Source organism: Herpailurus yagouaroundi, unplaced genomic scaffold (assembly GCF_014898765.1).
Source record: "Herpailurus yagouaroundi ecotype Mexico unplaced genomic scaffold, PumYag 29, whole genome shotgun sequence".
Lineage (NCBI taxonomy): Eukaryota > Metazoa > Chordata > Mammalia > Carnivora > Felidae > Herpailurus > Herpailurus yagouaroundi.
In genome coordinates, this window is record NW_024412377.1 from 82,139,735 (window position 1) to 82,166,243 (window position 26,509).

Below are 26,509 nucleotides of genomic sequence, written 5' to 3' on the forward strand. Positions count from 1 at the left end.
TTTTTTTTTTTTTTTTTTTTTTTTTTTTTTTTGGTGATAAACTTGAAATATATTCACCAAGTTGACTAGATCTGAATCTTCAAGGCTACAAAACTGCCACTCTCTTTGGAGATTTCACATAAAGTACATTCTTATTAATCCAAACATCTTAATTATTAGACTCTAAAGTATTCAACTACAACGACCAAATTCAATCACTTATCTTTCTCTTCAAGATTAAAAAGTCATAGTGCTCGCTTCGGCAGCACATATACTAAGATTAAAAAGTCATAAACTAAAAGAATAAAAACGTTTTTATTAAAAATGTGAACTATCCCAAGAGTCATGGTTGTACCATGTACAGATCTATGACTGGGAAGGTGGTAGATCAAGCATCTATAAGAATACTTCTTACTAAAGCTAAAAATGTATGTTCATCTGTGAATTCATAAGCTAGCTTTGTTTTATTTCATGACACATCAGATATGTCATTGTATAAAAGACAGCCAAGTCAAAGGGGGATAAATCCATTTCTAGAAATGCATTTTGTTATAGATTAGCTTCCCTAGAGAATCAGACTCTGAGATGGAGACTGGTGTGCAGGAGGTTTATTGGGGAGGGAGGTGCTCTTGGGAGCAAACGGTTTCAGGGGTGAGGGAAATGGGGCTGGGCAGAGAAAAAATTTGAACTGCAATATAGCTACAACAAAGATCTCAGCAGATCCTACTGGGAAGTCTGGAGCTCAGATGGCCCTTTAGAATGAATGGTTCCTCATTTGGGGGAAAGAGAACTGGGCCTTTGTGTCCCTGTATCAAATAAGATAATGAGTAATTAGATGAGGGCTGCCATGGGTGAGGCAGAACCTTGGGTAGGCAGCTTCTACCAGCACAAGGTAATTCCCAGTCCCTAGGAGGAGATTCAGCTGTGAATCAGCAGCCAGCAGTTCAGTACCTGAGGGAGGAAGGATGGTGGCCCTCAAAGGGCATTTGGGCAACTTACCACAGCATACACAGCAAAGTCCTTACCAAGCACCTGCATATAGATAGAGCATGTATATATACATATGGAGTATACTCTAAGGAGGTTTAGTGCATGTGCCTGCTATGTACTTAACTATGTAATAATTTCAGCTTCACTGAAAGCATTTTAGAGCTCAGAGACCAGGAATTTACATCCTCCTTCAGCAGAGGAGGAAAGTGAGGGTCAGGGAAGATGAGTGCCCTGGACAAGTCTCCTGGTGTGTCAGAAATGGAAAACAATGATACAACTGTTATTTGTTCTATCTGGTAAGTAAAGTGAAACAAAAGATAGGATAAAAATTTAGTCTGAGTGAAGAATTACTGAGTAAAGATACAGTGATTTAAAAGTTAACTGTGGGTTCTCAAAATTAAGCCATGATTTCTGAATTTTCGCTTTACTTTTAGTAAAAGATCATTTTAGTTCTGGAGCACATAAAGTTTTTATACAGAATTTAGCCTATCTTGAAAAATAACACAATGGTATTTCACATTCTTTACAAAGATTGATAAACAGTGCCTTTGATTTTCTGAAGACAGAAGCCTTCTTATGTCTACAAAGCTCTCCTTATGTTGATGGAATGGGGTGAGTAGGCAGACCATCTTATTAAATTGTATTTCTGAACAAAAATAAAGCCAAGTGCTTCAAGTGGAAAATTAAGTGAATGTAATGTAAAAAATTTTTAACAAGTAATCTTGATTTGAAGGAAAATACAACTAATTCCAGGTTTAACCCAGCTGAGAAAGGTTTTCCGCTGTGTGTAGCCATTACCCTTACTGACACACATGCCTAGAAAACCCCTCTTCACATCTAATCTTCACAATCTCCGTGTGTCACAGAACACCTCTTTTTGTTCATATGCACCCGGAAGGAAAAAAATGTCTCATTGTTATGTGTTGGATATAGCAGGAAAGCCAGTAAAACATTTATGGAATAAATAAACCTATATTAAGCATTTCATTAGGAACAATCAGAGGACCCAAATAATTTTAAATTGTGGTGTTTTCTTCAGATCACTCTGTAAGCCTACCTCAGGGTCACAGGGACTCTGTGAATCAGTGTTAGACTTCTCATTAACACTGTAGTCTTTTTTTACTTCTCTTACATGATAATCTTTTAAGGTGTTATCAGAAATGTCTATTTTTTAAAGCAAACACAAAGTAACTCTGGAATTCAAAAGAACTGCGTCTCTTTCAAAGCAGCAGCTTTCAGAATCTGAAGGGTGATTCTCACAATGTTGCCAGTGCCTGAAAGCTTTAGAAAGAACTTTTAAGAACTCTAGCTTAGCGATGTACTCAGCTCTATCAGAACTTCAAAATGAAAAGAAGACAGGATGCCCATTTGGGGGAGCTCAAGGCTATGAATACCCTGAGGCACGTTCAGAAAAAAAAATTCTCTTTCAGAGATAGATTCAATATTTAGTAAAAAGCCAAAAATTTTTTCAAATCCAAATGTGATGAAGACATACATAGATAGTCAAGCTTGTCAAAACACGTGTAACAAAGGAAAATAGTAAGACTGATTGTTTTTGCTGAACTATTTCTAAAAAGAACTCACGAGAGGAATTACCAGAACACCAACACAGCTACATGTATCGCAAGGGACTCGGGGAGGGAAACAATACAAGTCCTTGGGTTGAATATCAGATTTAGCTTGGTAATTAATTACTTTGCAATCACATGTCTGTGAAATTAATTTCATCTTAAGACCACTCATTCACTAATTGAACAAATGTTTACTGAACACCTACCATATATCAAACAAGAAATATAAAGATACACAGACAAAAGCTCAGAGTCAACTGGGCCAACAGAGACAGGACTGCACAGAATTATAATATAATAAATATAATAAATACTAAAATAAAGGTGTACAAAATCACCATGGGAACATAAGAGAGGAAATTAACTCTGCCTGAGGGATTGTGGAAGGCTTCACAAAGGAGGCACTGGTTTACTAGACAAGGATGAATTTGCCATACAGATAACAGGAATTGTGCAGAAGGGCACTCCAGTCAGGGGTGGGGAGCATATGCAAGGTCTGGATGTGAGGAAAAAACACAACATGTTAGCTTCCAGTTTCAAAATGGAAAGCTAAGCTCACATTGCAATCTCCTTTCCCAGAGAAATCACAGAAATGATTAAATAAAGGGGAGGGAGAGGAGAGGGGGAGGGAGCGAGAAAGGAGGGAAGGAACAAAGGGAGGGGTTGGGGAAGGATGAAGGGAGATGTGCATATACAGCCACACTCAAAAATTAAGAGGAGAGAATCTTATCAGCCCAGAAACTGGGAGCACCTGAAAGGCTGAAGGCAGATAGCATACCCAAAGAGGGAAGCTGAGGCTCAGGGGACAGGTGGGAAGTCTTGCACTGGAGAACATTAAGAGTACTCAGTGCTCACTGATGGGGGCACAACAAGGAGGCCCAAGGGCAACTGAGTGGAGATTAGTTGGAGACCTCAGTGGAAGCAGCTAGGCTTGCAGATCTCATATGAGCTCTCACTCCTACCCTGACCCCAGAGAGCAACTGGACAGAGGAGGAGAAAGGCATTAATCCAACAGAGAATCTAAACTGCAAAATGAGGCAAATTAAGAATTATCCAGGGGCGCTTGGGTTGCTCAGGTGGTTGAGCACCCGACTCTTGATTTTGGCTCAGGCCATCATCCCAGGGTCATGGGATCAAGCCCCCAGTCGGACTCCATGCTGAGTATGGAGACTGCTTGTGATTCTCTCTCCCTCTTCCTCTGCCCCTCCCCTGCTCATGTGTGTGCACACACATATCAGCCCACTCTCAAAGTCAATAAATAAACTTAAAAAAAAGAAAAAAACTATCCAAAGTTTAAAAAGCATCCATACCATGAAATAAAATCTCATCAGATGAAAGGACTTAGAATGCCTCCCCCCTCAAAACAAGACTTAATAGAGCAATCAAAACAAAATCTTAAAGTAAATATAATTAATTGAGAGAGGTTTTCTTCTTAAAGTATTTACATTCTTAACACATGAAAATCAACCAATTAGAGATCTTGGATGTGAGAAACTGTTGAAATAAAAAAAAAAAAAAGTAATAATGTAAAAGAGCAGGAGAGACCCAGTAGAAGTAATTTGTGAGCTAGGAAAAAAGACCAAAGAATTCTCCCATAATACAACACAGAGACATAAAGGTTCGGAAATACAAAAGAAAGATAAAAGTAACAGAGGAGACATCCAGAAGTCTCATCATCAGTCTAATAAGAGAACAAAAAGAACAGAATAAAGAAAATGTAGGGAAGGTGGTATCTGAAGAAATCATGAAGTTGAGACTTTCCCAGATCTAAAGAAAGACCTTAAGTTCATCAAGTAGTTCTGTGCAACAGGTACATAAGACACAAAAGATTACACTCTACAAGGCTGAAGAAGCAGTCAGGAGCTATATCATGAAGGATCTTGCATTTTAGATAAGACTTTACAAGAGAAAATTATTGAAGTGAGATCCAAATACTGGATGAAAATAATGGAATCAGTAGGAACCCATGATTAAAAGAAATACATGGTTCTATCCAACGAAAGGGTCTTGATGCAATGACACTTAAAGTTATGAGCACCCCTAAAGTCCAGATCTTGGTTTCTAAATATCATTGCTCACCAAATGGAACCCGGGCTCCCTGAAGAAATGACTGATTTCCAGGGCTGGAGCAGGCAGAATAAGGTGAGCCTAGAACATCTTATGTCAGAAAATAAGGAAGGACTCAAACATTAATCAGAACTAGCTTGAAAAGCCTTCCTTCATGCAAATTTGGGGTAATACAAACAACAGAAAGAATACGAAGAAAACATTATAAAATATGTAATTTAAAAAACAAAGCCATGAATCATAGTGATTCTAAAAAATGTGGGAGCAGAGAGAAGGGAAAGCTCTATTTAGAGAAGAATACCAACTAATAAGTGTAGGAGGAATGACAGAAAATCACTATTTTGCAATCACAATGATCACAACTGAAGGAATTATGCAAAATAATGGGCTCAGATTCTCTAAAAATGTCAATGTTATGAAAGATAAAAAAAAAAAGGATGGGGAACTGTTCTGGATTTAAAAAGACTAGACAGACATAACAATTAAATGCAATGAGTAGTCCTTAATGACATTCTGGATTAAAAAAAAAAAACAGCTTTGGAACAACTGGGAAAATGTGAATATGGATTGTATTTAAAATAATAATACAATAGATAATAGTATGTCACATTTCTTGAATGATGGTTGCATTATGGTTGATAGAAGAATGGCACTGTCTTACATAACACATGCTGAACTAATTAGGATTGAAGAAATCCCATAATTTTATAATTTACTCCCAAATGAAAGAGAAAGAGAGAGGATGTGTGTGCATGTGTGTATTTGTAATCTCTGGGATTCACTGTTCTATTCTGGTCAATTTTCTTAGGTTTGAAATTTTGCAAATAAAAGGAAAAAAGAAGAGAGTTTCTAAGGAACATTAAAGCAATGACTATCATGATCTGACTTGTATTCTAGGATGATTATTCTGAGAGGATTTATTTCAGGAAGAACCAAGGCAAGAACAGAAGGACCAGAGGCCAATTTACCACAAAGCCGATGAACCCTTATCTTGTGGGTCCCTTCCAAAGCCCTGGGAGAAACCTAAGCAATAGATGGTTAACATCATCATTTGCTTTTGTAAAATTTGCAAAATAAGATATTCTAACTATGCTTGGTTAAGACCACTGTCTCTTTTCCATTCCAACTCCCTTCACCTTCCGTCAGGCAGCTCTGAAGTAATGACAGGCATTTTGGGGATCCTGCTAATGGGACTTGAAATTTAGGTTTAGTGGGATATTATCTGTGGTTTGTAGTCACTTCCTTGTACAGTTAAATGTTTGAGAACTGTCTTGGTACACGAATAGCCTTCCGGAATGCTTCTGTCACCCAATGTGCAGACTTTTTTGGTGTCTTGAAGACAAAGATGCCAAGCTGAAAGAGGAACACAACACAAACTATAATGCCCAGCACCAAAAAGATGTGAAGAGCAAAGAAATACGCTGGAAGAAAAACTAATTCTCATATTCTTCTCTACATAGAAAATAACAAAAGCAGTTACCTTAGGAAAAAGTGATCAAAGACTGCACAGCCAAAAAACATAAGGAAAATTAAAGAATGTCAAGCTGTTAAATAGTAGACATGTTTTTTAAATGTCTGTGGTATTTGACAGCTTTTTAGATTTGCAACTCACCATGCTTCCTTTTCTCATTCTAAATATTCATGAGTGTGCATGTGTGTATCTGTAATGTTGTAGTTTTTTTCCCAACAAGGACCTCTGAAATTATTTAAGTTTCAGGTCCTACAAAATCAGGAACTACCCCTTGAGACCAAAAAGAAGGCCACTATGACAGATAATTACATGACTAAGATCTGAAATCCAATGAAGAAAAAGAGAACGCGTGGAGTTTGAGGTTTATTTGAAATGTAAAACCAAAAGGGCTTCTTAGTCAACTGGATATGGGAAATGGGAGGAAAGCTGGGTTGGATGATTCTAGTTTGGGTGAATGAACGGGTTTGACATCATTCACCAAGGCAGCGAACTCAGCAGAAAGAGGAAGATTCTGTGGAGATACTGGCCAGGAGAGAAACTAGAGCCAGAGAAACAGGCTGGGTATTCATCAGGGTCTATACGGGGAAAGGTAAAGCAACAGATTAACAAATTCAAGGTCACAGTAAACAGCAAGAAGTGAAGCCAAAGGATGAAACCCTGGGAAACAACTAGTGGTGTGTTGGTTCAATATGTGTATGGGGGTGGGGGGTGGTGTTGACCAGTAAGAAGACAGAGAATTAAAACAACCAAGAAACAAAGAATAGCTTTTTTAATTGAAGGGAGAGATGTGTTTGAATAACTTCAAAGGATGAATTGTTATTAAAATATAAATCAAATTAAAGGGTAAAGGTAAATGGATGTCAAATTTGTCAATAAGCATTTAACTGGTAACCATGGGCGAGAACAAACGCAGTATAATTGCGAAAGTCAAAGTCAGACTGTAGTGGACTGAAGAATAAATGGGAAGTCAGGAAGTGGACTCAGGAAGTGTGGATGACTCTTTCAAGAATTGAGGCCTGCAATAAAAAGAAACTTAGGGAAGTAGAGGGGATGTGCGGTCAAGGAAGGGTCAAGCCTACTTTGTGTCTTCTAATGCTAAACATACACCTACCCTACCACTATGACCCCAAATCCTACTCCTAGGAAACTTAAGCATCATTAAAAGGAGAGTGAATAAATAAATCACAGCACATTCACACAACTGAAAATATACACCAAAATAACAAAATATAGTTAAGTGCAACATGGATATATGCCCAGAATATTAAGCTAACTGAAATTAGACACAAAGTACTACATACGGAATAATTCCTTTTGTATGAAGTTCTAGAATAAGTAGAACTAATCTATACTGTTAGAAGTCAGAATAGCAGTTATCTCCAGGGAGCGGTGCTATTAACTAGGAAGAGGCATAAGAGAGCCCTCCAAAGTGAGGCAAATGTTCTCAATCTTGACCTGTGAGGCGGCTGCATAGATACATGTACATGTAGGAAGGCATTAAGTTGCACTCTGGGATTAGGGAACTTTACATCCCTTACTTTGCTCTACCTTAATGAAAAGGAAAAATAATCAATGAATAAAATTTTAAAGCCAGCCTCACTGAGGAAATACCACTAAGATGGAACTATCAAAATACCACCAAATCAAAGTGAATTCCAAGCTGGCCCTAGGAGATCTGACAATGATATGCATAGCAGCGAATGCTGGCACTGGCTGAACAAAAGAATCCAGCAGCCTTGGAGTCAACGCTTCCTCTCCCTCAGGAGGTGCTGCCAGTGTATTCAGTTTGCTCCTTACTAGCTACCTGAAAACCCTGCACCTAAGCCCAATTCCTTCTGCGGACAATCTATCCTTCCCACTGGATAGACCTTCAGAATGTCAGAAACAATCTTCCGGGGCTCAGCGCCAGCCTCATACCTTTCCCGTATCAAAAGAACACAAGTACTGACTTCCTTCACTACTGTAGAACAATTTAGAAGACAAATCTGTACCATCAGAATCACAGCAGTAGTCCATGACACTTTACTTTGATGTCTCACTATCATACCATGTGATGAAGAGATTAACGGCTGGCATTTGAATGCAGTGATTTTATTCCCAAAAAAAGCCCCATATTAATCATGAATAAACTTAGCACTATTTAAAATTATCATGGTACCTGCATTCTAATCATAAAAAAAATTAAATACTTACCATTTTGTCTGGTGCCAACAGCAGCAATGATTACTGGAACTGAATTTAATGCCCTTTTAATCACTGGAATATAATTATCCTTTACTTCGTGGAATGAAAACTTGTCATTTACGTTGTATTTGATCACAATGATGTCAGCACTCCCAATTAGATTTCTAGAGGTATACCAATCACTGTCAAAAATGTCCTAAACCAAAATGCAAAGAGCACTTTTTAGTCTACTTGTCTTCAAATGAATCATGAAATAAAATGTAACACATTAAATTTTTTCCTATAATTTTTGTAATTCATAAAAAGAATTTATTTTTAAATAAGTAACTATCTAAAATTAAAAATGTTTAAAGCCTACCAACTCTTCAATTTTTATGTATTCATTTAGCCTATTCAGCAGTGTAGTTGTTGTACTCTGAGACAGATCTAGGGAATCACTGTCTGTGTGATGAAATATGCAATTTCTTTCAATATGTGCACTTAAAAATAAGCACTTTGTTTTAAAATTATGCCATATTTTTATCACCTAATAAATTTGAAAATGTTAACACTACGGCAGTAGATGCCAGAGCATCAGTATGAGTAAAGAAGCTTCAGAGGATTTTCTGTGACCCAATTAGACACTGCAGGAGTGTTCAAGTGGTTTAAATGGCAATGCATTGTGAATTCTGTGGAGTTCCATGTATTTTATACATATTTTCAAAATTTATACATAGCTTTCAACTTAATCCATCCTTTGGACGGTACAGTATATATATATAATGTATGTGTGTATATAGGGATGTATGACTTATAAAAAGATACTATGTATTATAAAGTGTCAACATGGTAAAGAATACATTTTCAATTCCTGTTTTTAGCTTATATAAATTAAAAATTCAGGATAAACCTTTCAATCTTGAAATTTTTACTTTTGGACTACAGTTAATAATTACCACTATATAGAATCAGGGCCAAAAGTAATTTATTATGAACTCTACTCCTTAAAAGCTTTGATACTTCAAAAGTATTTTTCAAAGGCTTTATGTGAATAGTAGCATATGAAAAATATGTTTATATATCTTAATACCACAGCTAAGTATGCATTAGTAGCTTTTTTCCTCATATTCTAGTTAACTATTAATCATTATTTGTCCTTTCCTGTGGCCTTTAGTATGTATTTCCAGGATATAACATGGCTAGATTAAGAAAATAGTTAGATGTGGCTAACAGATCCAAAAACTGTTGGGCTATGAAAGTTTGCACTTTAAAATATGAGCCCCAAATAGGGTAACAATGCTGAAATCAATCAGTCAAGATCCATGTGACAGAGCTTTCATCCTATGATGGAAAATTCTGGAGAAGTGTTACACAGCAACGCCCTTTAGAAGAGAGAGCTGCTTCTCACCAGGACCTCCGCCATCCCCAGCAAGGCCTCCCCCAATTCCCTGCACCCACCCCAACCCACCTACTTCCTATGAGTACACTCAGAGTAATGAGAACTGCAAAATGTTTGGACATGGATTTTTTGAAATGTTTGGACATGAATTTATTGAAAGTGGGAGCACTGAAAAAGGAAGATTAAAAAAACCAACAAAGAAAAGTAGACAAACTATGGGGACATAAACAGCAAAGGCAAAGTCTTAAGCTTGGAGGAGGGTGGAAGAGGCGGGGAGAAGGGAAGTGGGACACAGATCAAGAAAATGTGAAGGCTTCCCAGCAGAGCTCCACACTCATGCTCTTTTCCAAATCCCAAACCACAAACCCATTCAGTTCCAAATGTATCTGCTATAGTATCCAAGTTCAAAGTAAACAAGCATAACAGGGTATATAAGTACAACAAAGAAAGAGAACAAAGTCAGATGAATGGGATTAAAAAAAAAAAAAAAAAACAACTAGAAATAGGTGGACCAAATGAAACAACTATTTAACTCTGACAGAACAAATCAAAAGTAACCGCTCTTTGCATTCCAAATAGTTTAAAATTCCAGAGTTACTGGAGAGGTGTACTAGGAAAAAAAGGAAACATTGAGAGGGAAGTGTCAGGAGAAAATGGGTTTTGGCATCATTACCACGGATGTATTGAGGATATAAACACTGTAAATAATTGTATTTTTAAACCATCAGTTTCAAATCCTGCACAAGAAAAGTGTGCATGTGTTACCTCATTGCTTTTTGTGGAATATCTCTGGTAAACAGGAAAAGATCTAGAAATAAAATAATGTAACCGCACACACACAAAAAAGAGGATGGGTTTGAGACAGACATCCTAAATAATGAACTACATAAAATGAATATGAAATGCATTAATTTAAAAGTGCCAATTATTTAACCGACAAGGTCCAAAATAAGGCCATGGATCCACAAAAAAAAACAAGAGAAGTACAAACTGTCTCATTCCAATTCCAAGGAAATAACACCACATTCCTAGTCAAACTGTGTCAAAGAGAAAATGCTCCCCTGGTTTCTAGAAATATGAAGGAAATCAAATTCTCCCACCCCTTGTAAATCACTTCCAGGATTTCCTCTAGGAGGTTATGCAATGCAAAGCTTGGAGCCACATTGGGAGAATGGAAATCATTTTTTTTTAAATAATCTAAATTTTTGCAGCAAAACAACTGTATTCTACTTGACTATGGGGCTGCAAAGTACTGTTTTGTACTTTGCACTTAGTACTAAGTACTAATACCACTGCCTCAGTGTGGTGGCAAATTCACTACATTTGTGTGAACCTTGAATGATGTATACGAAAACTTCTGCTTAGTGTGACACATGGCTATATTGAAGTCATAATAAACACATTATAGGAGCTACCACCTACTGAGTGCCTACTACACGTCTGCTTCTACACTAAGAACTTTACACGTGCTCCCTCATTTACTCTTCAGCACAGCTCTAGGAGGCAGGGATTATTTTCATTTTATACATAGGAAAAGTGAGTTTAAGAGAGGATCGCTGACTTAACCAAGGAAAATCTCTAAGTAGCAAGGTGGGGATCTGAAAGCAGGTCCTTCTGCTCTCAAAACCTGTGCTCTATCTGCTCTGCTATATTGAATATTATGTTTCTGTACATGTCAAGTATCAGCTGATAAATACAATCCACCTGAATATCTCTGATGGATTTTTACTTACCACCAAAAAAAGAAAAGCACCTGAGAAGAGAAACTCTATAAATATATTCCCTCATGTTTGAAGATCATTATAACCCCCAAAGTGTACCTGGTTACCAATTCAATGCCTTAAACAGGACCAGAGTCTAAGCAAACAAAAGGTTAAGATTAACACAATAAAACGCAACAATCAGTATATGGCAAAAATCTAGACTACAGATGCTTATTCTAATCCATTCACTTACTACAACACATGATCACAAGTACTGTTTTTTGCTAAATTATCAACATAAACAGGAAAGAGCTAACAGCTCAAAGAAAAAACAGGAAATGTAAAACCTAACATCCAAATTCAGCTTATTTTCCCTACATTTATTGACTCTACTCACTCAACATCTGTTCCACTGACTGTAGTAAAACCAGTAAGTTTTTAGACTGTACTATCTTTCACAATGAAATGGCCAAAGTGAAGAAAAAAAAAGTGTTTCATTTGCTTGCATAGACTCCAGCAAGTTCCTGATCAATGCTTCTTATGACTAGCATCATCACTGTCATAAATGGGAATTCAATACCACCCAGTAATGGAAAAACTGTTTTGCATTTATTTTAGCCCATTAATGTAAATATCCTTTAACTGAAAATTTGTTTGGGCTATAGTGATCCTTTCTTGCCATAATTTGCATAAGACATTTTTTATGTACATTCCATACATTCCTTTAGAAAGGTGTATCAGTTCCCCATAGCACCTGATCTAGATTTTTAAAATTGCTATTTAAACACACAGTCTCACATAATGAGAATTTGTATCTTCTTTTTCAGACACTCAGCTTTCTTCTGTTATAAAATACAATCTTGAGCTTTAGTTATAATATTATAACTCCAATACCAGTAAAGAATAAGAAATTTCCAAATAAGATTAAATGAAAACATTAAAATTATTACTATTATTACATACCTCAGTATTACATTATTGTGCATTAAAAATATTTATGTGTCACAGAGTAGATTCCTTTCTCCTTTATCAAGTACTCAAGAATCAGACTGAATTTTATTGACTTTATTACAATTTCTTCTAATTATTGCAAATTTTAAAGCTTTTTGAAAATTCCAAGCAGTATTATTATTTCCGATTTATGAGTCACTGAAAACAAATGGCTAATATATCAAGAGTATCTGCATTATTAAAATTAAAAACATGAATTAAAATTTTCAAAAGTGGATAGTGTTGCAAATGAGTGGTTTAAAATTAATTCTCAGTCCCTGTCTCTTCCTCTCCTTTCCAGGGGTCCTATTTCTGAACTGCCCCAGTGAAATTTATTTTTGCTTGTGTTGAGCTTTCAGAGGACTTTATTTTTAGAACACTAATATTACACTATCACCAACAGGGTAGGCATGAAAAAACATTGCTCTCTGCGGGTGACACTTGGTGACCCCGTCCCTTGGGGTTGTCACATTCAACTGCCAGCTACCAAGGGACAACCTACAGTCGTGAATTGTAGGAGTAAGCGCTCCAAGTTCCCACTGGGGCTTTTTTTGCCTTCTAAGAGTGTTCTCTGACCAGGCTGCCCCCCGCCCGGTGAAACAAAGGAAAACGAAGCTTTTCCCAAAAATGTTTTAAAACTCTACCCAGGTGACCCGGACGGTCCACATCCGTGAAAAGGGAAAAAGGGGGAGGAGGAAAACAAATGAAAGAAAAGCTCCGTCAGCCTCGGCAGTGAGCAGCGGCCGCCCCTTACCCAGACGGGGCAGTCATGGACCACCAGCTTGACATTCCCAAACGCGCTGGCCTGATACTCGGTGAACACAGGACGTGCGACCGTACTGGTGGCGTTCAGCAACAAGCTGCTTTCGTCCCCCGAGACCAGCGGGCTTCTCCCCAGGTAAGTGCGGATGAGCCCCGACGGCCGATTGTCCTGGTGAAACGCGTCCCCCTCGTTCCCGAGCGCCACGATGTGAATGGACCTACACGACAGGGAGGGGGTGAGGGGGGAGAAGAGGCGCGTGGTCAGCGCGAGGATCTCTTTAATCAGAACAGGAAGTGCGGGGGGCAGCGCGCGGCGAGGATGAGCGAAAGCCCCTCGCGCTGGGGCGCACGACACGCGTTGGGGTAGAGACAATGGCAGGACCGCGACGCGTACGTACATGATCTCAAATCCAAGGGCAGGGCGGCGACTCGGAGAAAAGCGGCTCCTCGCGGCCTCTCGGGGCCAGGCGGCGGCGTATTCACCCGCAATCAGCTCATCCCCGGCCGCGTCTCCTTCGCGCGCCTCCACCGCGGCGCGGCCGACGCAGAGCGGGCCCGCGCGAGCAGGCGAGCGAGCGACCAGGGGGCCGGAGACGTGCGAGTCGGGCCGTGTGCGCGCTGCCAGCCAGTCAGGAAGTGCCCGGGAACATCCCGAGCGGCCCGCCGCTCCCCGCCTCCCCGGCCGCCGCCGCCGCCGCCGCCAAGAGTGGCCCGGCGCCCGGGCGCTGCAGCCCCCTCTCTGCCGCGCTCCCCGGGCCGGGCAGCTGTCGCCTTCTGCTGCCGCGGCTCCTCCTTCTGGCCGAGAGTGAGTTAGGAGAAAAGCCGGGGCCTCCGCCCCCTCGGCGGGCCGGGCGGGCGGGTGCAGCACGTGCTGGCCTTGGGGGTCGAGCGGACGCGGGGGGCGCGCTCCCCGCCGGGCCCCGGGCCCAGGCAGCGGCTGCCGGATACAAAGGAGCGGCCCGCGCAAGGGCCCCGCGGAATATAAATTAATAAATACAACGCCCAAGCCGGAGAGCTCCTGATCGCCAATCCGCCTGCAGCAAGTTTGTTCAACTCGAAAGGCTGTAACCAGAGCCAGGGAAAGGGGGGTGGGGCGGTGAGGCCCCCGCTCCCTAAAGGCTGGGGAAAAAGGAGGCTGGGGAAGCTAGGCATTCAAGCCTGCTGGCCGCTCCAGCAGCCCAATTTTTTTCCCCTTTTGGCCTTGACCGAAAGTGTTTTACCACGTCTCCCGCTTTGTCATTTGTCAACATGCACTACAGCTGTTTTCTAAAATCATACTTGAGAGAAAAAAATAAAGGCAACATTCATGCTGGGGCAGAAAGAGTTCTTTGTTCACACAGCAATTAATTTGCTAATATCGCTTTTGAGGGATTATTTACTATTTCAAGCTATATTTGGCATAGTTTACCAAAAACTGCAGCTTTTCTTTTTTTTTGAGTGCTGGGGTTCTTATTGTGATAATGTTAAGAAATTACGTGTGAGGTGTTTAACATACGGATAAGCTAAATGCTAGTTTACTTGGAGATTTTCCAGTGCACATTAAGGCTACCTATTTAATAACTCCTTAGACCAACTGAAAAAATAACGATCATGCTAATAATGCAAGGATACTTCAGATTCCTTCATGATAACTCACTGAAGTAAAGGTTATGACTGCCTCTAAAGGGCCTCGAACTATCCCAATGCAAATGAACACCCGAGTCCACTAATACCAAGAAGGGCCAGAGGTTACTGTGGGACTCAGCTTCTCCATAAACATGAAAATTCTCACAAGTGCTCTGTGTTGAAAGAGTTATTTCTCCCTTTCCTTATTTATTCATTTTGCCCTACTTTAAAATATCTTTTCTCAAGAGAGCTATTTTGAGGGTATGAGGTACTGAGGAGGGACTGAGGTACTGAGTAGAGGAGTGAAAAGACTAGGATAAGAGGCCTTTGGAATGTGAACAGCTTTTGATTAGGGGCCTTGTTGCTCAGTTGGAAGCAGTATAATATAGTTTCTCATGCTCATAGGGTATAGCAAGAGGCATTATTCATGTAGTCACTGATTTTTATTTTTACAATTTTTTTTAATGTTTATTCATTTTTGAGAGAGAGCGAGACAGAGAGAGAAAGAGGGAAGCAGAGTGTGAGCAGGCGAGGGGCAGAGAGAGGAAGACACAGAATGTGAAGCAGGCTCGGGCTCTGAGCTGTCAGCACAGAGCCTGATGAGGGGCCAAACCCATGAACCATAAGATCATGACCTGAGCCGAAGTCAAAACGCTTAGCCGACTGAGCCACCCAGGCGCCCTATTACTGATTTTTTTTTTTTAAATCTAGTTTCCCTTGCACTAAGTATAATTTCCCTTAGTCTTTAGAACCTAAACCATCCTGAAATATCTAAGAGTATAGGATCACCTTTTCTCTTGGGTCAATAGAAAATATATTTTGTCAATCCCTTCTGGTAACCACAGGTCAAAAACAAAGACACTAGAATGGATGAATGCAGAAAGAAATTGTGGTATGTACCTGCAATGAAATATTATTTGGGATTAAAAAAGAAGGAAATCCTGTCATCTGTTACAATATGAATGAATCTTGAGGGTGTTATGCTAAATGAAATAAGCCATTCACAGAAAGACAACTACTGCATTATTCCATTTATGTCCGGTATCTAAGGTAGTCAGACTCTTAGAAACAGAAAGTAGAATGGTGGTTACCAGGGGCTGAGGGTAGGAGGAAATAGAGAGTTGTTCAACAAGGAGAGTTTCAGTTTTGCAAGATGAAAAAAACTCTAGAGATCTAATGCAAACATGGTGCATATAGTTAACACTACTGTAATGTATACTTTAAAATGGTGAAGATGGTAAATTTCATGTTATATTTTTATGTTTTGTCACAATACAAAAAAGGGGGGTGGGGGTTGGAAAGTGGCAGGAAGAAGCATGCATTTTCTCCTCCATTATTGAGTATGGGAGCCAGGCCCATGGTGGGTAGCATGGGAGATACGAAGATACATAAGACTCAGGTGTTACCCTTGAGAAACCAAGTCTATAATTAATGGTCGCTACATTGTGAATATTAATGCACCCAATCCTTTGAAAACATACTGGTTGCTTAAATAATTATAATACGAGCTTATGCATTCAGCAGCAGAGGTAGGTACAAAGTACAAGGTTAAAATTCAGTGAACATTAAGAAGAGACTGTGCCTGTGTGTCACCAGAGAAAAGTTCACAGAGGAAGTAAACAGTGGCTTGGGTCCTAACAGATGAGAAGGAATTGCTAATATGAAGAGGAGGGAGGTGGGAAGGGAGAGAGTTTTAGAAGGAATAGACAGACATCATATGAAAATCACATGCAAAGGTGTAGAGACATGGAAGATCATGGTTTGTTCAGGAAACAGAGCTGAAATTAACACTGGTGTGCAGATTCCTTTATTACAGCAGACAAAAAAGAGAGTGGTAGAGGCTTTCCAAGAGATTTCAAAAGTCAGACCTGGGAATACTAACTATAGATTAGGGGTCCCTCTGTATATACCAGAGAGCTCAGCTAGATGCTTACCAAACCCATCTTCTTTTCCAGGACCCATAGCTGAACTAAATTTTCCAAAGCTTTTACATGTAGATAAGGCCATATCATTAATTCTGGGTAGCAGAATATAATCCCTACTGAGCTGTTAAGAAAAGTGTGCCTTCTCTATTCTCTTTTATCCCTCTCTACTAACTGGGTGAAGCCAGGTCAATGTTGAAGCCATTGTTTGAATCTGTTGGTCTGCTGCATGGAGGAAGAATGGGTTCCTGAATGAATGGTTAGAGCAGAGCTGCTTCACAGCATGCATTGTACTGAGACATGAGTGAGAAAATAGATCTTTATTGAGCTAAGCCAAACATTTTAGGGTCAATTATTATAGCAGCTAGTGTTACTTATCTTGGCTAATACAAGATCACAGATGGTCTATTTCTTGATATCGTAAAGATTCTTTTTATAATTATCTTAAGGCTACTTTTTTAAATAATTATTTTCCTCTTATTTACAATTTTTATTTGGTTTATATATTTGTAGTTTCCCTCAGTAGCATTTAATTAAAAATTTACTTTTACTGGGGTATAACAAATTGGATTATCATTAGTCCTCCAGTCTCAAGGTCATGGGGAACACACAAGCAAGCACCTCCCACCCAAACAACATGCTTCCCTATTTTTGCAGTGGAAATGCCACCATTTTCTATTCATTCTAATAGATGCTCTTATCTCCAGATACAATGTAGCCACATAAAAGCGGTAAAGTATGTGTGAGGTAACTCAGAGAGTTATTACTGGTTCCCAGATCATGAATATTAATATACCAGTCTTTGAAAAATATGCTGATTCCTTAATGACTAGAGAGGAAGCAAGTGTTACTACGGGTAGGTCTGAAGAATTAGGCTTGGCATTAAGATTTTTCCAACTGTGTTTCAAAGGAACTAGTTTTCCATCTGAGAAGGTGGGGGAGAAAGATACCTAGAGAGGTCTGAGCACCACCTTCTCCCATCTCATAGTCAATCAGAGCAGTGTTATTGTCATCTAATTTTATGTTTTATTTTTTTTCAGTTTATTTATTTTGAGAGAGAGAGAGAGAGAGCGAGAGAGAGCGAGTGCACAGATCATGACTTGAGCCAAAACCAAGAGTTGGACACTCAACTGACTCAACCACCCAGGAGTCCCTGAAAGAATATATTAGAGTTTCAAGTTTATTTTCAGTAAAAAGAGGGTATTTCTAACATTAAGAGGAATAAAATTTTAAGACTGTCTAGAGCAAGGGTCTCTAAAGTGGGGTACAGAGGATGAACCTGAACCTGAAATTTGAGAATAAAGTATTTGGACTTCTATGTACAAACACCTATACTTTTATCAAAATAAAGGGAAAGAAGTCAAGCTTTAATAATATTGAAGGTGAGGACTGGCAGCAGCACCCCCATATGGTCCATAGGTGGACAGGCACCTGGGGTGCTCTGGGGAGAGGGTGGGAGCACAGCAGCACACAGAACAGAAGGGGAGGGCTCTCTCCATTGTTCGCTTTCAACATATTGCCACATGTTGCAGTTTCTGTCACACTAAGTGGATTTATGTAGGATATTTAAATGAACAGTTACAGCATGGACCAATGGAGATAGTGTTAATAATGCAAGAATAAGCAAACACAGTTGGCTGCGTTGACATTTCTGATGTCCTTTGGAAGCCACGTTGCAAAGTAAAAAATGAATGGCTTAATCGGATCTGACAAGTTGGCCATAATCATTGAAATAATAAGAACATTTGTTTTAAGTATGAATTTACATATACTTTTGCTAACTGACTTCACCCGGTGTGTATCATAGTTAATAGATAATGATATTCTGAACTGATTACAATTAGCTAGCCATTTAAAAACTATGCATTCAAACATGAAGGCAAAACTCGGCATCTCCAGCATATTGAGTAATGTACTGTTCAAGCCAATACTTTAAAGAAAATTCATATATTACAAATGCTAAAAAGCTTTGTCTGAGCTTTCATAACAATGAATGTCAAAAAGCAACATACGATAGGGAAAATAGTTTTTTTTGTTGCCAAGACGAAAATCCCTGAAATTATACATGGAACACAAATGGAAAAAAAAAACTTCATTTCTTTGACAGTGAATACCTTGAGAATATGCATATGAAACACTGCTAAAGACCCAAAGACACAAGTATTGGAACAAGTTACACAATGTGGGAAGTTTAGCCTAAAGTTAAACTGAAAGCACAGATGTTTTTAATATGTCTCACGTTATGGTGGATAGATTCTGTTATGATAGATTCTGTTTCAGTGTGGTATTTACTACACTATGTTTTGATAATGAAATACATTTTAAAATGACATTTTTTGTGTGTGAGCCACTAAAGAAAAACTATAGTAGAGAAGATATTCTTTCTTAACTACATCTTGAAATGATGTTTTAAATAATAGTTGAATTTGTAAAAATAAAAACTGTTTTATACAAAACTTGTGTAGTGTAATCATCGATGGATTCCTTGTTTTGACTAAAACTTTTTAAAAAAATGAAGGGGAGGATTCCAAGCTAAGGTTATATGTGAGCATTCATGTGAAATTCATTCATGGTACATTTTATAGGAAGTTATTCCAGCAAAGAAGTTGGGGCCAGAATACACAGCACTATAACATGTTAACAATGCAGTTAATTTTGTGCAAATGAGACTTGTAGAGAGTTTTTAAAATTTTTTCTTCATTGTGAAGTATAACACCTGTACACAGAAAATTGCATAAAAATCATCACAAATTAATAATTATAAAATAAACTTTCCTAAACATCTCCCAAGTCAGAAAATAGGGTATTATCAACATTCATGCAAGGGTACAGGCATGTGCAGACACACACACACACACACACACACACACACACACACACACACACGCACACACACACACACACACACACACCTGGTGCCCGCCTCCTTCCCCCTCCCCAGTTACAGTTATCTTTTCTTCCTTAGAGATAATCATCACCTGACTTTTGTGATGATTATTTATTTTTCTATATAGCTTTACTACATGTGCATCCCTAAGCAAACATTTTAATTTTGCTTCTTTTTGAACTTTTTATAAGTGGCATCACACTGTATATACTCTTTTGTGTCTTGATGCTTATGATCATCATCATTTGTCAGATTCATTCATGTGAATGTAGCTGTGGTTTCTTCCTTTCATTCATTTTTATTGCTGAATAACATCCAATGGATATATACACAACCATTTACTTTTCCATCCCATTGTAGATGCATATGTGGGTTATTTGTAGTTTTTGCTCATTACAAACAAAGCCTCAAGGACCACTCTTATTAAATATAGTGGGTATGCTACGTCACAGGGTATGTGTATGTCCAACTTTAATAGATAATACCCAACTGATTTCAAAAATCATTTTAATTATTACACTCTTAACTTCAGGGCATGAGAATTCTCCCCTTAATCCTTTATATACTTGAGTATACTTACTATATGTCAGATATGATAGTAAGTGTTTTACTATTATTGACTTATTTACTACTTATTAATATTTAATATCCGCCCTGTTGAGTACATGTCTTACTATCCTAATTTACAGGAGAGAAAATTGAGGCACAGAAAGAGGCTAAGTAACTTGCCCACAGTTATACAAACAATGAGTTGGGATTCCAACTTAGTAGACTGGCTCCAGAGTCTATGCCCTTACCCACTACACTGTGTTGATATATAAAAATACTTCCTTCATTATGTAATTTTTGTGAAGGAAAACATTGCATGTAACCTATAAAAATGCATATATTATAGGCTTTTTTAACCTAGCTAAACATTTTCCAAATAAAATTTCCATGGGTTTTGAAGCCATTTGTTAAAAATATAAACATTTACAACATCTTCTGATTAGAGTGTAGAAACAAATGAGTAACATTAGGCAAGTTGGAAATGTATGTATCTAATATCATTAGATATTAACAAAAATCTTTACATAAAAAGTGGGGCTGAAAAATAAGTATTATGATTTAGTAACTCAGCTAAGGAAGCAGTTCTTCCATTCAAATTCATTTATCTTCATGAGATCTTTTCAGAGGAACTTGAAGTAAACAAAACGTAAAAGCAGACATCTACATTGCTGTATCACAAAGAGTTAAACTAAGAGTTAAGAAAAATACTGAATTATTGTTCTCTCTAAAAAGCTCTAACAGTAACATTTTAAAGAAAATGTATTTTGTGTCATTGTTAATACAGTTTAAAATTATTTAAAATATAATTTGCTTCATCTTTATTTCATCTATTTATATCTTTATTTCTGTATGTTTTATTGTATTCATTATATATTAACAGGAATATATGCATGTAATTTATAAAGATATTGAGAGTGTGTTCAAAATTCTTTCTTATCGGGTACTCAGCCAAAAAAAGTTTGGAGACTACAGATCTGGTAGCTAGGGCTGTGCTCTAGAGAGCAAGCTTAGGAAAACACCATAGTGGAGTCCTGTGCTGTTGAATAGGGCATCAGGGCTGACTGCTGGGGTGAGAGAGGCGGGGAGAGAGGAAAGAAAGAGGAGATAGGAGGAGGCAACACAGATAAACTGCCGACCTACGTGCCTAGAAACCTGCCTGGTAAAAAACGTATTTATATTGTATTAACTTATCTAATGAGAGATAAAGCTTGCAAATTCACAGAAAAATCATAAAATTCAAGATTAGCATCTTTTTGTTTTTACAACAAGAGCATGCATGTACTTCACATAGAATAACCTAAGCAGAGTCACATGCCAAGGTCAGTAACCATACAGTCAGTCATGAGAAAAGTTGACTTTATTCATTTTATTACTTGGGTAATTCTTCCCAGAGAAGTAGCTGACAGTTTATTACTTCTTTCTTCCAGTGGATTTCTTCTAGTGGATTTCTTCTAAACTGCAAGGCTGCAATGCTGTCAATTCTGTTTGGATAAGCCAAGGTGAAAATCCAGAATCTAACTACCGTAAACTCTTTCAGAAAAGGTGTAAAATGTGCATTTGTTTGTTTGAATTTATATTAGCCACCCACCTCTATCATTGTGTGCAATCGTGTTTTTCAAACAGTCGTTCTGTTTTCCAGTTAAAATGTTACTTAAAAATACCAGAACATATGTTCCTTTGAACCAGGACTGCTTGCTGCTACCAGCATTTTTCAAAGGATTGAACTTCAAAGAAATCAGGTTGTTCAGTCTTCAATATGCCTGCTCTGTTATTTAGTCCTTGAAAAATATATATACAAGTATCTTTATCAAACATTATTGATTGTATCATTTACTTATGCATAATGTTTGTGAATATTTCCATTTGTAGCTATACAGAAATATATTTAATATAAATATTAGATTTAAATGGTGTAATACTCTGCTGATAGACCTTTGTGAAAATCTTAAATACATGAAAAGATAGATTTTTTTCAATATTACTATAATCTGGCTCTACTGTTAACTGTACTAAAAGTTGTGCCATTTACAATGGTAGATTCCTCATAAGTCTTCCCCATCTCTTATATTCCTTCTACTTGCCATCTCTGCTATGCATCTGTGCTACGACCATCCATTGGGCATTATCCCAACTGGGCATTTTACAAGGCTGCTTTGAATGTTCTCTTTTTTTGTTTTCTCTTTTATGTTTACTTTGAGACCCAGGGAGAGCATGCACAGTGTTGGTGGGGGAGGGGCAGAGATAAGGGGAGAGAGAGAACCCCAAGCAGGCTCCGTGGTGCAGAGCCTGATGAGGGGCTCGTTCCCAGGAACCCCAAGCTCATGACCTGAACCAAAATCAAGAGTTGGAGGCTTAACTGACTGAGCCACCCAGGTGCCCCCTCCTTTTTCATTTAATGGCAAGAACAAACCAATTCACCTCCCTTCTGACCTCATACAATACTTCTGATCCTTATTTTTCTCACCTTGCTTTTTACTTTTCACACCCAACTCTATAATCTTGTCTGCAATGAAAAACTATTTTACAGTGAACAATTGAAATTTTCTTAGAAGCTTTTTTTTTTCTCTAAGAAATGCCCAGCTGGTTAACAGCTTGTATCCTTGGGGAATAGTCCTTTGGCATTCAAACATCACCTAACTCAGGCATTTAAAACTTTCAGTTTATCTTAAGGACATTTTTTTTTTTTTCTCTTCCTTTTGTTTTTTACCTTATCCCGAGATCCCCTGGGCATATTCTTACTGACAGTGATCTCCATGGTCCTCTTTAGAGCCCACTCAATGTTTTAAATCTTAATCTGAGACTTCAGTATTATTATTTTTTATTGCTATTCTCACTACTCATCTTCAAATTAAAATATCTGGACTTGCATAGTTATTATTATCTTTCCAGTTATACTACCAGTTTCTTTCCCTGCTATAGCCAGATCCAAACTCCATTCCCAACTGGTAACTCTCCCCTACTCCTACAGGGCCGATACTATTTCTGCTAATGAAGGGGCTTGTCCAGTGTTCTTTCTCAAGATGTTTGGTGTAACAAGCTCCTTCCAGTTTTAGGACCAGGGTGGGGCAAGAGCAATTCAATCTACATTAAAAGATTCAGCATCTTCATTCAAAAGTGTCTAGACTTTTCTCAGTGAAGTGGTAAGTAGCAGAAACAAAGCAAAGATGCTTTTGGACTCATCCCGGTGTCAATTAGATCTTCTCAAAGTTTCCACTGAAATATTCCCCTAAAGAGAGGAACTTGAGCAATACCCCTTACCACGCCCACACCTAAATCCCCATCCAGGCTGCAGCGTAAGTTCCCCACTGCAAGCCCAGGGCTTTAAGTTCTCAAGTTTTGTCTTTTCAGTCATAGTATATTCTTGCTGATTTAATATAAAAATAAAGATTAAATTACTTACCAGCAGGTAAAATTAAAGGGTGTGCATATTTATACTGTGATGTTCCCCCCCACCACCACCACCACATATTTTGCTTTACTACCAAATTGGTAAATCATAAGAACTCATGAAATTCTGAAAGGCAAGAAAACTCTTCTTTCTAGTGAAATCTAGCAAGACATGACATTTTACTGAACTGGTTAGTTAGCAACTACCTTTTTATAGGTGAACAGAAACGAAAGGATCATCGGTATTTGTTATTGGAATGGTTGCCATGTCGGACAAAAATCCTGTTTTTACTGGTCATTATGTCCAACTCTTCAGAGTAGTGGGAAAAGTTTATGATTCTGTGAACAAGAAGAATGAGACACTCAGAAATGTGCAACTCTGCCATAACACAAGAAGCAATGAAGTAGAGAATACAAACAAAACAAAGCAGACACACACAAAAAAAGCAGTTTGCTTTGTTTTGTTTTTTGTTACAAGCATTTTAGTACTCACTAGCTGTAGCCTTAAATGAAACAGTCTGTTACTAGGTCACTACCCATGAACAGTCACAAATTATATACACTGTTAATAACTCCCCACGCTAGACTCTAGAATTAGGAGACACCTTCAGCCACTGGGTTTTATTAACTCACTATGATTTCTAATACATGACTTAGTCCTGTTGCATTAACTGTGATTACAAGGATGTTTTGCTTACAACTCAGTCATGGTCTCAAAGCTTTTTATTGCAGGAGCTAAAAATGATGTAAATACAGTTGCTGTTCTAAACAACTGAGTTAGAAGTGTCACAGGGAGAGGCCAGCTGGGCTGCTCAGGCTGGCCTCAGGATGACATTGCCTCAGTCAAGTCACATTTTCCAGGGCTCATTCCTCAGTTTTGCAAGTCCAGAAACTTAATTTTGTCAGGGTGCCCAGAGCTGATCCTACTCAATGGATGAGTTTGTGCTAACTCAGTGCACAAGAAGCCAGTGTATAACCTAGATTTGCTCATTTATAATGAGAAGGGTAACTATTAAAGGGCCCAGAAACTTATGATATGTGGCCAACACCTTCTTTTCCCTGTAGGGAAGTCTACATGGGAAGCCCACTATTATCCTTTCAGTTGAACAAACGTTTTGTTTTGTTTTTTGAGAGAGAGAGAGAGAGAGAGAGAGAGAGAGAGAGAGAGCAGGGGAGAGGGGCAGAGGGGGAGACAGAGAAAGAGAGAGAAAGAGAGAATTTTAAGCTAGCTCCACGCCCAGCGCAGAGCCTGACACTGGGCTCGATCTCAGGACCATCGGATCAAGACTGATCCAAAATCAAGAGTAAGACACTCAACCAACTGAACTACCCAGGTGCCTCTCAACAAGCATTTATTAGGCATCTAAGGTATAGGTCATTTTGATCCCAAGGATGTTTTGCATATATAAATAAATGGTTAATTGGAATTAAGCCAGCAAGTGGAAATTTGTGCCAATTTAAAACTTGCTCAATCTTCTACAGTTCTGTCTTCTGATTGGCAGATTCAGGCTTAGGAGAGACTAAGGTCTATCTACATGATGGGATTAGCCACAAAGATCATCCAACAGCCACGTTTACAAAGCCATCTTCTAAATATGGTTCTTAACCTAGAGCTTCAAAGGAATCTAATAGCCCACGGAACAAGTATGCAAACAACTGTACTAAATGCACTTGTGTTCTTTACTTCTAGATTCTCATATCAGGGAAAACTTGGTATCTTCTAAACTTCTAAAACTTAGAAACTTCCAGAGCCAACCTGGGCAATCGGGACTATCAATACCACCTGCTGATCAATATTAGGGCATTTCTAGAGTGAATTCTTCCTGAATTTTACAGCCACTTTAACCTGATATCCTCCTTGCTACAGGCCCAGCTATAATGTATCCTGGTCACCTAGATTTGCCCATGCATTTTTCCTGCAAAACTTTTCTAGTTTACCTTCTGTAATTCCAATTGGGGTAGAGGGGAGAACCAGACCATTATTCCTTTATCCTCCTGAAGAACTGTTCTTCTGATCCAAAGAGCCATTTGCTATACTTCCTTCTATCTTTCCTCTTGCTGTCATTTAGCAACCTCCCACTCAACCACCAACCTCCACTTCATACATTGTTCATTATTTTTCTCTCTGCTCCAAATATGTTCATGATCCTCCATGATGTCGATGTCCACATGAATTACTCTTTCAACTTCTTAGCCTCTCTTCTTTGGTGACCTTCACCTCCACTCCACTTTATCCCTCCTTTTCAATGTCCTGTCCCTAGGCATTATCACTACCCACAACTGCTCCACACCTACAACAACACATTCAGATATTCCACAACCTGCACACGCAACCTTCATCCTTCCATTTCCATCATTCAGTTGCTCCCTGCTCATGCTCTCATACAATATCCAAACCCTTGACCCTTCCATGTTCTCCTTCTCTGATAGCCCTCTTCTGTATTTCCCACCCTATCCATTTGAAATCCCATGGTGCATGTCTTTGTGTTTAGCCTCACATCCCTTGTTCTGTAGTCCTTCAGTCCAAAACTCCAACCCTGGATCAATCCAGCTGTCTGATTTTTTCTACACCCATATTTTGATGGCTAAATCTTACTATAGAAAGTCATTGTGCAGATTGGTGGTGCTACAAATTCACAGTCTCCAACTTCAATTGAACACTGGGTATTTCTTGCCAAATGTGGTTATTGCTCTTATTCTCCGGAGTGGTTCAAGCCTTCTCACTGTCTTCTGTCTCAGACTTTGACATCTCCTCCCTCCTTATCTTCCCTAATGTTTTCTGTCCCAGAGAAAAAGGAAGCATCATGGGGTGCCTGGGTGGCTCAGTCGGTTAACTGTTGAACTCTTGATTTCAGCTCAGGTCATGATCTCACAGTCGTGAAACTGAGCCTTGAAATTGGGCTCCACACTGGGCATGGAGCCTGCTTAAAATTCTCTCTCTCCCTCTCCCTCTTCCCCTCCCCTGCTTGTGCTCTTTCTCTCTCAAAAGAAAGAGAAAAGAAAAGAAAGAAGAAGAAAAGAGAAGAAAAGGGAGGAAAGGAAAGGAGAGGAGAGGAGAGGAGAG

General features: G+C 38.8%; 1 protein-coding gene and 1 long non-coding RNA gene across 2 annotated transcripts in view; both read right to left on the reverse strand.

The window, feature by feature from the left end:
• Positions 1-13,604, reverse strand: part of RHOBTB3 (Rho related BTB domain containing 3) — a 54,227-nt gene extending 40,623 nt beyond the window's left edge. The window contains exons 1-3 of the mRNA XM_040448185.1: positions 13,494-13,604; positions 13,088-13,313; positions 8,272-8,458 (exon numbers count right to left, since the gene is read on the reverse strand). Coding sequence (XP_040304119.1) covers positions 8,272-8,458; positions 13,088-13,313; positions 13,494-13,495 — 415 coding nt within the window. The 5' untranslated portion in view covers positions 13,496-13,604. The remainder of the gene's footprint in view (positions 1-8,271; positions 8,459-13,087; positions 13,314-13,493) is intronic.
• Positions 13,605-23,606: 10,002 nt separating this feature from the next.
• The window catches only part of LOC121012863 (uncharacterized), a 10,430-nt gene continuing 7,527 nt past the window's right edge, over positions 23,607-26,509 (reverse strand). The window contains exon 2 of the long non-coding RNA XR_005782365.1: positions 23,607-23,784. This is a non-coding gene — a long non-coding RNA (uncharacterized LOC121012863). The remainder of the gene's footprint in view (positions 23,785-26,509) is intronic.